The sequence below is a fragment of the Xyrauchen texanus genome, chromosome 17, assembly GCF_025860055.1.
Source record: "Xyrauchen texanus isolate HMW12.3.18 chromosome 17, RBS_HiC_50CHRs, whole genome shotgun sequence".
Lineage (NCBI taxonomy): Eukaryota > Metazoa > Chordata > Actinopteri > Cypriniformes > Catostomidae > Xyrauchen > Xyrauchen texanus.
In genome coordinates, this window is record NC_068292.1 from 36487501 (window position 1) to 36500971 (window position 13471).

Consider the following 13471-nt stretch of genomic DNA (forward strand, 5'->3'; position numbering starts at 1 on the left):
GACCAACAATACAGAGAAATATATGCTTTATTAAACTACAACATTTGCTCTCTCAGCGTTAAATGGACTACTGTGTATTTCTATACTAATGTGTGTTTATGTGAGATCATGTAACTGTATTTTAGTGGGTTGTAATGTTCAGACAGTATGGCAAATTAAGAGAGCAGACTCTCTCTCTAAGAATTCCTCCCTCTATCACCAGTTCCTTCCATCATCTTCTCTTGGCAGTTTATGGATGACAGGTTGCCTCTTTTCAATTAAAGGCTGATCAATCTAAAAATAACCCATCTCTCTGCTGCCAGATTTCTCTGAAGGCATCTCTCCTCCATGAGCCCAACCTATCCCATTATCTGGCACCACTTTTCTAATTTTCGCCTCACTTGATGAGGGATTTTTTCCAGCCTGCATGTGGTGATGCCTTGAAAAAGGATTTGTGTGTCTGGCTGTGATGTGGTTGATTGGGTGTCAGAGCTGGCAGAGAGGCCTGGAGGGCCTGTCAGTGGTGCACACACATTCACATGGCCTGCCTTGTCATTCTTACCTCTCTTTCTGTCATTCCCCCATTGACATTTTTCTAAAAGGGACAGTTCACCCAAAAATAAAAAAAATGGTCATCAGTTACTCAGCTTTATGTTGTTCCAAACCCATATGACGTTCTTTTCTCCTTGGAAAACAAAAGGAGGTGTTAGGCAGAATGGCAGTCATTGCATGTCACAAAGATGCAATGAAAGTGAATGGTGACTCAAACTAAAATACTACCTAACCTCTCCTTTTGTGTTCCACAAAAGAACAAAAGTCATAATGGTTTGTAAAAACCATTTACAAACCATATATCAGAAGAGAAATGTAAACTTTTTAGTGAATTATCCCTTTAATGCTCTGATACAATATATAGAAGTAGTCATATGGTAAATGGTAAATATTTCTCTTTGATAACAAAGACTTCATAGCAGTTGGGGCTTGTGGCTAACACTGCTTCTTAACCAGACTTTGCAACCTAAAGATGCAACAAGTAATTTTTCTGTTCATAATGAAAACAAAATGCTGCATAATGTGACACAATTATCTGCATTTAATCTGTTTTTGTTAATCTGCATTTTGGACCAATATGATTTCACTGTGAAACTGCCAGAGCTACCCAATGTGAGGAGACACAAATTGAAATCAAACCAACGTTAAAATGTAATGATGCTTGTTGCAGTCACGACATGTTAGGATAACTGATTTATGTTATGTATGTATGTATGTATGTACTAGAGGTTGACCGATTTATCGGTTTTGTAGATTAATTGGCACCAATAACAGATTTCTGGAACTATCGGTTATCGGCAAAAATCCATACCGATAGTTTTTCCCCATTGCATCCATTGCTGAAGCAGCTGGGAATGGTCCGCTCTCATTATACAGTATGAGAGCGACCTCTAGAGGCGAAATAGCACTTCACTGATGCCTTGTGGTGTTTGTTTTGACACGTGAGACTACACTCTGCATGGAGCGGAAACACTTCAGATGCAGATTTAAAACATCAACAACGAAAAGGTATGTATACAGTACACTACAGTACATGTTGTCTTAACATTATAAAGTAATTAATTTGTTGACAAGATACTGCATTAGTAGAGAATATCAGTATGTTTGCCGATAAGGCTGAGAGGATGCTAACATTAAAGCTAACCTCAAGTGGTTAGAACAATGTAACAAAAATACACGCAGGTCCTACCCAAATGTTTAAATGTCATGATTGTTACCATCTATTTGCATTAGTTTATATCCCGTTAGTCACATTTATGCATTTGTTAGCCAGCTAAGCTGCATATTTAAAGCTAGTAATGTGAGAAAGCAAATGAATATTTGCAGCCGAGAGAAACGTATAAACAAATCAGAAATGCATCTGATTTCAATAAAAAATGTTCATCTCACAGTAATACGATGACTTCAGATCGATTACATTCGTGTGCTATAAAAGGCTAGACACAGCGCAACAAATACAGTTTAACAGAAAGCAGGTGTCTCAAGATGAGTTTAAATTTCTTTTTAATTAGACACATCATCTAAAAAACAGCTCTCCCGAGAAGCTGAATAAACAAAAACAAAGGGAAACAAAGACGTTTGTCTATTGTGCGTTTACATAGAAAAACACATGGATGGTTGCAAAAGCATTCTGTTTGAACAGCCCCTCACAGTTCTTGGAGGTCTTTGGCCATTGTGTCTTGCTCTCTTATAAGCATTTCTCAGATTAAGCAATGAGTTGTTTAAATGCGTTGTCAGGAAATATGTTAAACTTGAACATGAGTGTCTCCAGATTCTCGCCTTCGGTTCCAGTATGTTGTGTTCCTTCTGATTGAACAGCTCCTGGCCTGGGCACATAGTCTGAGCCGCTTCACCACCGAGTTCAGCCGAATACCAATGCTATCTGTTAATAATGCTACTCTACATACAAATGTGGTATTTTGCTGTTATTATGAAGCTTGAGTCTGGAGTAGTAGGAATCAGTGCAAGTGTAACACCATGTGAACTGTTTTTTACTTTTGACTTAACATTTGAGAATGTGGACCAGCTAAACCTTTTTTTATTTATTTTGTGCACATTAGTTGAAAATGAAATGCTCTTTTTTAACAGCCCTGATAGGAATGTTCTATGCAATAATATAATGGTTCTGAATGGTTTATGTATTTATTGTGCCCACTTGTGGACTAAGGAAACAACATCATTTTAAAAATCAGCTAACTTTAAGATTCAAATATTAGTTCATATATATTAATATTTATATATTTATTTAATTTAAAAAAGTACAATACATTTTCATGGTTCAGTTAGTGCTGTATATTTTTGTAATACATTTCAGCACTGTTTTACTTTGTGTGTTATTTTTTCATTTAGTATCAATTTGAAAAACTACTGGTAGATTAATAGGTTGGTAACTGGATGATAACTAAGTTGGGCAGGTACTGCCCAACTTAGTTATCGGTATCAGTATAATCCACTTATAGACTAAAGTCGACCTTTAGTATGTACTTGTTAGGACATTTCTAAGTAATGAACTGATACAGTTAAATGGTCAGATTGCTAAATTTTCTGAACTATAACCCAAATGGACAGTAGCAAAAGCAATGTTTTGGATTTTATTACCAGGAAACACACATAACCCACTGAAAAAATTATGAATGAATGAATGTTACATTTATATAGCACTTTTCTGAAACTACACTCAAAGCACTTTACATTGTGAACAGGTGTGCAAATTCCACCTGGATGATGCAACGGCAGTCATAGTACACCTTTATGCTCACCACACACCAGCTATTGGTGGAGAGGAGAGAGAAGAGTGATATAATCAATTCATGGATGATGAATATTAGGAGGCCATGATTTATAAAAATGTTTGGTTGGATTTTCTCCCTTTTTCTCCTCAGTTTGGAATGCCCAATTCCCAATACACTCTAAGTCCTTGTGGTGCCGTAGTGACTCGCCTCAACCTGGCTTCACGCTATTCTCCACGGCATCTATGCACAACACATCACATGCCCCACCGTGAGCAAGAACCACACATTATAGTGACCACGAGGAGGTTACCACATGTGACTCTACCCTCCCTAGCAACCGGGCCAATTTGGATGTTTAGGAGACCTGGCTGGAGGAACTCAGCATGCCATGGATTTGAACTCACAATTCCAGGGGTGGTAGTCAGTGTCAATACTCACTGAGCTACCCAAGGCCCCAGGAGGCCATGATTGATAAGAGCCAATGGGGAAATCTAGCCAGGATACATGGTTTAAAGCCCTACTCTTCACAAGAAGTGCACTGGGATTTTTAACAACCACATAGAGTAAGGACCTCGGTTTAACATCTCATCCAAAAGACAGTGCCTCTTTACAGTATAGTGTCCCTGTCACTACACTGGGGCATTATGACCCACACAGACCACAGGGTAAGGGTAAGGGTAATGGTAAGGGTATGCATTAAAAGTACTGTAAGTCGCTTTGGATAAAAGTGTCTGCTGAGTAAATGTCATGTAAATGGTTTTGCATTTGTTTGAATATCTGGGTGCGTTTGAGGATATCTCGATAGTTACCGAAGAAGACGAGCAGACACATGCTGATGGCCAGAATGGAGCTCGGACTGAGTGCAGCAATGCGGAGAGATTTGACCTGGCCGATCTCACACCACTGGCCCCTGAAGCCCTCTGCACAGTGGCACTGGTAGCTCTTAGTGGAGTGGGCAAGGCAGGTACCACCATTACGGCAAGTGTTGGAGCCGCAGGGGGAGGGGGCGCAGCACTTAAGACCTGTGACCTCATCCACCACTGCAAGCTGATTAGCTGGACACCTGGATCAAGAGAGAGAGTCTTTGCACATCACTGTGATGAAGAACACGTGAGTTGTTGAATCGAATGAAATCAAAACTCTCTGTACCGACCTTAGATTCAACAAGTTTTTTCATAAACTTATTTACAATTTATGTAATCTGAGGGTTCATACCTGCATTCGTGTTTTCTCCACAGGTCCACACAGTACAGCGGGCTCAGGCAGGGTTTGGAACTGCAGGCATCAGAGTGGCAGCCAGGTACAACACCACGGTGCTCCAGTACTGTACTAAACTCTGTGCCCTGACCATCCAAAGGCAGAGAGTGACCATTCAGTCTCACGTCCCGCATACAACCTGCAGGAAATACACATGCAGTATTTTGTGTACTTTAAATTTGTAAGTGTAACTGTATTTACATTCTAAGGCATTTTAAAGGCACACTAAGTACGTTTTGGTGTGTTTTGCTGGCTCTTATTTGTTTTCCTAAACAAATAATACATGTTGAATTTTATACTGACACCTATTTGTGGAGATGCAGCACCAATCAGTTTTTGGTACTGATACTATTGTAGAAAAACTATATTAGCAGGCACATTTGTCATCCATGCTTAGCCTAATTTATTCAACAACTATAAGTGTTTGATAACATGGGGTTAATGTGAACTCAACTTGAGGGGGGACCACCCTTAAGTAGAATAAATCAGCTTTTAGGCCACTGATATGACTGGAGCCTTCATCTCAGTCATGTGAGCGTACCTTATTTTATATTTTTATATTTATATAAGTTAATTTCATTAAGTGTAAAACATGTCAAGTGGAAAAAGTGCTTAGTGCACTTTCAAAATTGGACAGAGTTACTAAAGTCAAAAACTAATCTTTAATCAACCAAAGACATGAGTCTAAAGCTTAGAAGATAAAACAAAAAGCTTGGAAAACAAAAATAATTCACAATCATGATGGGGAAAAAAGTAGATGAGAGTAATGCATTGGTTTGAGGTCACAACATTGAGAAGCCTTACCTTGAAAGTCTCCATGGACATTTGGAGTGGCGCTGTTTCCCAGAAACACACCGGAGGGATGAACCACTATTTCCTTCTTCTGACCCAGGATCCCTGTGACCTCTCGTGATCCCCCACCCTGCTCCAGTCGCAGTGTAAATATGTTGTCATGGCGATGAAGGCTAACCAGGACCCATTGGCCGTGGTTCACACGTTGACCTTTTAGTTTCAAAGTATTGGCACCATCTCCTAGGTTAGCACGGACACTGAGATACCCATCTACAATCTGAGAGATAAAAAGATGCCACACATGACACAAGTTTTTTCCCCAAGTTCTAGACATATTTTTATGTGAGTGTCACTCACTTCCAGAATAATGAACTCATTGGTGTTTTGGGAGGCCATGCTTAGCAGGCTGCCCATAGATGAGCGTGTTCGGAGCAGGAGATGAGCTTGAGTCTTGCGTGGACTTCCTCCTCCTCTTAGCTGGTACCGGAGCACACTGTCCTTCTCAAATGACCACTCAGGCAGAGCTGTAACACACATAAAACCATGTTCTAACATGATAAAGCAATGAGCAGAAAGACATATCGTGCTGGGTAGTCCCGGCCACCTTGAAACCTCAATGGTCCAACACTTACTTACTCACTTAACAGTACATTAAACACAAAATATTTTCTGATGGTCTGTGATTGTGTCACAATACATGCAGTTTGTGATCAGTGTGGACAGACTAATTGTTTTTCTCTGACATCTTATCACATAAATGTACACTTTAACCAGGCACAACACAGCAACTTTTCAGCATCAAGTCATTTGTTCCAAAACCATATAACTTACATAACTATCCCTTTAATAGCAGTGATATGGAGTAGGATTTTGGACTGGAGTTCGACCAATAGTGGATTTGGCCGATGGTGGTGGAAATGGCAGATCACCAATTAATCAGCTGGTAGTCGATTTATAGAATGTTAAAAAAATTTCTTAGTCTTTCCTTACATTGATGGGCACAGATATATGGTAGACGCTACAAGAGTCTAAAATAAATAAAATCCCAGATGTAGTTTATTGTTCACCCAAAATCCCAATAAGCTCTATATTTATGTATTAACCAAATTAAGCTATTTATAGACTTTATATAGGGCTTTGCATATTTATATTTCACCAGTTAAGGTTTAATAAGGAGTATGGTTTATTATTATTCACAAGATATGAAGCTGGAGACAAAATGTATGTGCTGATGGGGTAAGTTTCCATATAGTTGCATAGATTTTTGCCGATCCGATAACCGATATCAAAAAGCAACTATCAGCACCGAGTCTAACTCTATTTTGGACCAAGAAGATTTCTCTCTGACTAATGTGTTCCCTTTACAAAAGGCTTCACTACGATGTTGCGCTGCTAAGCGCTACGGGGAACAGCTTTCGCTGTGAGCCGAGCTGAATAATGTGTGGAACACGTCAATGAACATTGACCGGAATTTATAGCCTCGGCTGATGTAATCATTAGATGCACCTGAGGCCAGGCTATAAATGGATACGTCACCAGGTGTCGTCAGAAACTCTTTTTTCAGAGCGATTCTGTTTCTGTGTGTTTCACACACCCTGTCAAAACTTTCTTTCCTCTGTTAGGAGTTAGAATCAGTTAGACAGTGTGCAGTGAACTTTGTTCTTTGTTCTCTTTTCTCTTATGTTTAGAAAATATTATATATACTGTATATATTTCTAAAAAAAAGTGAGAATGACTGAAAGCTGCAAACGGTGCGTGTTTCCCTCTTCTCGCTCTATAGCTGAAGACGACACACATCAGTTTTTGCTGTTTGTTTGGGAGCACGCTGCTCTCGCGTTGCAGCAGGGTGGGTGCGAGTACTGCGATTTACAGGCAGAGTGCGTCGTCGCCTCTCTTGCTTCCGGGAGTCAGCATTCTCGAAAAGAAGATCGTTCGTGGGGCTCTTGCATGGTTTTGGCTGAGGAGCAAGAGACGGGTTGATCCCTTTCTCTCACTCTCTTCCCAAACCCAGCTGTTTCTTCACATGATCTCAACGCTTCTCGGATCATGAGGTGGATCGCTATTCTCTTCCCGCCTCCGAGCTTTCCGTCCGCGATAAAAAATCTACGGAGGAATTGCTCGATGTTGTTACTCGTGCGGTTGCCAGATTGGTCTGGCCACGCGAAAAAGAGACCCCCAAAAGCTCCAAATTAGGGGATAGATTTTACCTTCCAGTCTAAGAAAGGGAACACCTCATGGGTTCCTTCCCTTCTTTGATAAACCTCCATTAAGAGCTTTTTCGCTCATGGAGAACCCCTAAAAAAAAAATTTAAAAAAATAAAAAAATAAAAATATATATATATTTTTTCTTCCCGTGTTCACATACCCTCGACGTCATTATATTCGACTGTCGTGGGTGCTGAGGCACGGCGGTATTCAGTGATGCCGCCGGTCGAAGAGATGCTTGCGGGCTATCTCTCGCCGGGCTCGGCATCGTAACTTAAGAAGCCCTCTCTCCCCTCAAAGCCTTGTAGGACAACCTCCACTTTAGTGGGAAGGGCTTATCAAGCAGCAGGTCAGGCTGGTGCTGCTCTGCACACTATGCTGTTCCTCCCAGTTGGGTGTTTTCGCTGTTCCTGCATTTTATTCAGGACTCGAAACACCCGACAACCCCTCAACAGGAAGTGTTAAAATATAATACCCATCTCAGAGATCCTGGCAGCGTGGGAACTTCTGCCGGATATATTATTTTCTGTGGGTCTTATAAGGGCGTCAGGATTTAATTCACTCGCAGCTTTTCCGTGTTTCAACGGCATGTTCTCACTACCGTGAACCGGATTTCTTTTTATGTAAAAAAAAAAAAAATATATAAATCAATCTCCTGGTTAAAGGGGCCATGGTATGTGTTCCCCTTCCAGAAAGAGAGTTAGGTTATTACACTAAATACTTCCCGTTTCCCATGGAGGGTGAGGGGTGGCGTCTGGCTTAGATCTTAAAGCTTGAACTACCCGTGGGTGTTCAAGTCCAAGATGATGCCTGTCAAGACAGTCGTGTCTCAAGCCCTACAACTCGTTTAGCTGGTCACCATCGATCTTATGACGCACTTCTATACTTCATTTAGAAGTTCTGCCACAACATGGAAAGTTCCTGAGGTTCACTTCCGGGAGCGAAGTCTTCCAGGGTCAGGTTCTTTCACTCAGCCTAGCCCTTTTACCAGCACATTCACAATGCATGATGTAGCTGGCTCCTTGCGACTCTGGGGCATCTGCATTCTGAATTATGTAGACGACTGGCTGATCCTAGCGCAGTTCCAGGAACTGGCAGTTCAGCACAGGGACATCGTCTTAGCTCATCTGTTTCTCTGGGGTTTAGGCTCAACGCCAAGAAAAGCGTCCTCTCTCCCACTCAGAACACTGTCTATCGGGCATCAGTATAGAGTTCAATCTCAATGCGGGCACAACTGTCTCCCGCTAGGATTGAGTCCATTTAGATCACCCTGAGCAAAGTCAGGCTAGGTCAAGGTTGCACTGTTATCAGTATCAATGATTTCCAGGTCTCAGGGCTGAATGCGTCCACAGTGATCCCTCTGGACCTTCTGCTCATGAGACCGCTTTTGTTGTGGCCAAAAGCCAGGGATTTCTTCCAAGGGCCAAAATCCCTAGGCTAAATAGGGTTACGCGCCTCAGGCTTCGTTCCCTTTCTATGTGGTTCAGACCCCGGTTTTCTGCCTTGGGTCCCACTCTAGGTGCGTCTTGTTGTCGCAGGCTGCTAACGACAGACGCCTCCCTGATGGGCGGGGTAGCGGCCTTAAGTGGTCGTCCAGCTTAAGGGGATAGGAGGGTCATCAGCTCGGTTGTCACAGTCTCTGTCTCGGGTTGATGGCTGTATTTCTGGCCCTGAAATACCTCCTCCTGAGGCTGCCATGTCTTGGTGCGGGTGGACAATGCAACGGTAGCCTCTTACATAAATCATCAAGGAGACCCACGTTCTTGTCAGCTGTATTTCTGACACGTTGGGTTCTCCTTAGGGCCCAGGGCAAGCTCCTGTCACTCAGGTCAGTTATATCCCTGGATGCCCGTATATGGGAGCAGATTTACGGTCCATACCAACGGGGGAGTTAAGAACTCCACCCTAAGGTAGTAGTTGCCCAGAGTTCGCCAGCAAGGGTTTTTGCCTCTTACCGATAGCACCGCGCTGGCAGAACAGGGCTTGGTTCTCGGAGCTAATCTCTTCCCTCGATGGCTCGCCTTTGGCGATGCTGAACAGGAAGGATCTTCTGTCTCAGGCACAGGGCAATATTTCATCCCTGCCCCAAATTGTGGAATCTTTCATGTTTGGCCCCTAAGGGTACCAACTGAGGGACACAGGGCTCTCTCCTGAGGTTATCGAGACCTTTTAAATGCCGGGATTTTTCCACTTGGAACAAGTTTGGGTGAGATCTTAGGGCAGAAGAGGACCTCTTTGCCTCTATGAATAGCGCAATGTCTCCTCTACTTCTCCCTGAAATCATCCAGCCCCTGGACGTTAAAACACATACATGACCCAGAATGCATCTGTATGCGTTTCTTTCCCCGGTTTCTCTGCTCCCGGGAGTCTTGGCAATGTTCACCAGCAAGGGTCTTGCCTCCTATTAATGGCGCTGCACTGGCTAAACAGGATATGGTTCTCGGAGTTAATATCTCTCCTCGACGGCTCGCCTTGGGCGATTCCGAACAGGTAGGACCTTCTTTCTCAGGCTAAGGGGGCATATTCATCCCCGGCCCGAATTGTGAAACCTTTCATGCTTGGCCCCTGTAGGGTACCAACTGTGGTTCACAGGGATTTCTCCTGAAGTTATCGAGACCATTGCAAGCTTAGGGCTCCTCCCTTGGAACTGATCTGGGTAGATTTTACAGGGCAGAAGAGGAGCTCTTAGCCTCTGTTGATAGCGTAATGTCTCCTCTACTTCTCCCCGAGTCACCCAGCCCCCTCGGGGTGCTGATCGTGGTGGCGCATACATGGCACAAATGCGCCTGCATGCGTTTCCTTCTAATAAGTTCAAATTACAGAACCAGCTAACTGCCAGTTTGCTTCAGTTCTGGATTTTCTGTGGAAAGAACTGTCAGCGGACACTTGCCTTGCCACTGCCAGGTTCTATGTGGCTTCCACTTCGGTTTGCCACGCCTTGGTGGGCGGGGTGCCCTCTAAGAGGCATCCTTACTAGGACCTCTTCATAGGGTAAGACCCCCCCTTTTTAAAACCTCTAGAGTCAGCATTTGGTAGACTTCTGACTCTCAAGATGGTTTTTCATATGGCAATTATGTCTCTAAGGAGACTTGGGTACCTACAGGCTCTGTCTCTTTTGCCGGCCTGTTTTGAGTTGCCCCAGGTAGGACCAAGAGCATTCTTTGCACCCTCACCCTGACTACCTGCCCAAGGTGCCTTTCTCGACCCTTGGCCAGTCATTCTCTAAGCCTTCTGCTCCCTGCCGCTTGTAATGCCGAGCAGCTAAAGACTACTCAGACTTTGTCCAGTCTGTGCCCTTCAGAATTATGTCCACCGCATTTGCTAGTGGCGTAAAGTCAGGGCAGCAGTTCTTCACTTTGAAGCCGTGACCGGGTTGTCACTTTGGGTGAGGGACCTTACTGCCCGGGCCTACGAGGCGAGCGTTCAAGCTTCGCCAGTAGGTTTTAGGGCGCACTCTTCCAGAGGGCTCTCCTCCTCTAAAGCCTTGGCTAGAGGTCTCCCTCTGCAGCAAGTTTGTGGTGCGGCTGGTTGGTCCTCTCCGCGCACATTCATTAAACTTTTATAGTTTGGATGTTCTTGCCACTCTTGGCTCTTACGCCCTTGAGTTGACACCGAACAAGTTTGTGGTGCAGCAGGTTGGTCCTCTTCGCTCACATTCATCAGTTTTTATGACAAGTTTGTGTTGCGATAGGGTTCTCTTCGCACACATTCATCGAACTTTATGGGTTAGATGCTTTGCTACTCTGGGCTCTTATGCCCTTGAGTCGACATCTCAGCTCATGCCTGAACAAGTTTGTGATGCGGCAGGCTGGTCCTCTCCGCTCACATTCATCAGTTTTTATGACAAGTTTGTGTTGCGATAGGGTTCTCTTCGCACACATTCATCAAACTTTGTGGGTTAGATGCTTTGCTACTCTGGGCTCTTATGCCCTTGAGTCGACATCTCAGCTCATGCCTGAACAAGTTTGTGATGCGGCAGACTGGTCCTCTCCGCTCACATTCATCAGTTTTTATGACAAGTTTGTGTTGCGATAGGGTTCTCTTCGCACACATTCATCGAACTTTGTGGGTTAGATGCTTTGCTACTCTGGGCTCTTATGCCCTTGAGTCGACATCTCAAGCTCATGTCTGAGACCTCTCGCGTTTTTGTGAGTACACTGCACAACCGTAGGGGTCCAGACAGCCCCAAGTGCGGCGGCGTGGGTATTGCGTTCCCCATAGCGCTTAGCAGCGCAAAATCGTAGTGAAGCCTTTTGTAAAGGGAACGTCTCGGTTTACATGTGTAACCCCTGTTCCCTGAAAAAGGCAAACGAGATGTTGCGCTGCTTTGCCGCACTGGGACGTCCCAGGACTGTTCTTCAAAAAGAAGTATCTGACGACACCTGGTGACGTATCCATTTATAGCCTGGCCTCAGGTGCATCTAATGATTACATCAGCCGAGGCTATAAATTCCGGTCAATGTTCATTGACGTGTTCCACACATTATTCAGCTCGGCTCACAGCGAAAGCTGTTCCCCGTAGAGCTTAGCAGCGCAACATCTCATTCTGCCTTTTTCAGGGAACAAGGGTTACACATGTAACCCGAGACGATTTCCCACATGGCCATCAATATCTAGCCCATAAGAACTAGCTCACCTTTGTCACACTTGTGTCCACTGTAGCCAGGGTGGCAGTCACAGCTAAAGGAGCCCCATTCGCCCAAGCACTTCCCATTAACCCCACAGGAGAGTCCTCCAGAAGTCAGACAAACACTGTCGGTTAGGGCACATCCTGGAACACTGTTCTCACTCTCTGCTGCGCTGCCGAGGTCATATACCTGACAGACACACATACACACACATGTTGGGTTTCCATGTTTTATGGGGACTTTCCAAAGACATAATTGTTTTATACTGTACAGACTTTATATTCTATCCCCTAAACCTGACCCTCACAGAAAACTTTCTGCATTTTTACATTTTCAAAAAACTTAATTTAGTATGATTTATACGCTGTTTTCCTCATGGGGACTGACAAATTGTCACCACAATGTAAATCATTTCGGGTTTTACTATCCTTATGGGGAAATTTGTTCTTCAAAAAGTGCTAAATAAATGCTCACACACACACACACACACACACACACACACACACACACACACACACACACACACACACACACACAAAGGCCTAAGTCATCACTATGTTGAATCTCATTTACATGCATTGACTCTCTGTCAGAAAGTGGCTAAGGTGAATGTCTGCTCCGTCCAAACACAAGATTTTGGATTGTTAACCAAAACACATGTCTGTATCTCATTCATGTAGGAAGATGTGTAACAGACACAGTGCCAAATATACTTGTTGAAATATTCATAAAACCAACTCAATTCAACGATTATCCTAAGAATGATTTTACTAACAATTTAAAATAAATTATTTCTTTGTGTTTCAACACTGAGGCCCCTTGACACTAGAAAGCATAGCACACTGCAATCATTTTTACAGTAGAAATATTTCTGGTGCATCCTAATTTGAAAACTATCTATACTAATTAATATGCAAGATAAGAATTAGTGTATCCCAAATCGTTCTTGCGTCTTTCAATTTTTAAAAATATAAATATGTTTTTTTGTCTGTATGACATCTTCAAACTTTGCGATGCGTCTCACACCAGATGCACGATGCTGTGTCAATTTAAAAACAGTTCAAATTTAAAAAAAGCATCTCAAAACACCTGCCTCAGTGCTCCCTTTTTTTTTTTTTTTTAAAGAACACCTTCTGTGTGAATGGCCCTTTAGGGTGCATTTACCTGACTGTCCACCACCAGGTTTCTCATGCATCCCACATAGCCCTTGTAATGTGGGTGTGACCTGCGGAATGGGTGTGTCTCTTTAAATCCGCCCAGCTGGAGAGGCTGGTAGACATCCAAAATCCTGTGGAGAAGAATACACATGTGGCATGAACTTCCATT

The 13471-nt window shown here is 43.3% G+C and overlaps 1 protein-coding gene across 1 annotated transcript in view; it reads right to left on the minus strand.

The window, feature by feature from the left end:
- LOC127658027 (neural-cadherin-like) overlaps positions 1–13471 on the minus strand; it is a 177180-nt gene that overhangs the window by 5198 nt on the left and 158511 nt on the right. Inside the window, exons 26-31 of the mRNA XM_052147094.1 lie at positions 13310–13433; positions 12154–12334; positions 5670–5836; positions 5325–5589; positions 4479–4659; positions 4073–4326 (exon numbers count right to left, since the gene is read on the minus strand). Of these exons, the coding sequence (XP_052003054.1) occupies positions 4073–4326; positions 4479–4659; positions 5325–5589; positions 5670–5836; positions 12154–12334; positions 13310–13433 (1172 nt within the window). The remainder of the gene's footprint in view (positions 1–4072; positions 4327–4478; positions 4660–5324; positions 5590–5669; positions 5837–12153; positions 12335–13309; positions 13434–13471) is intronic.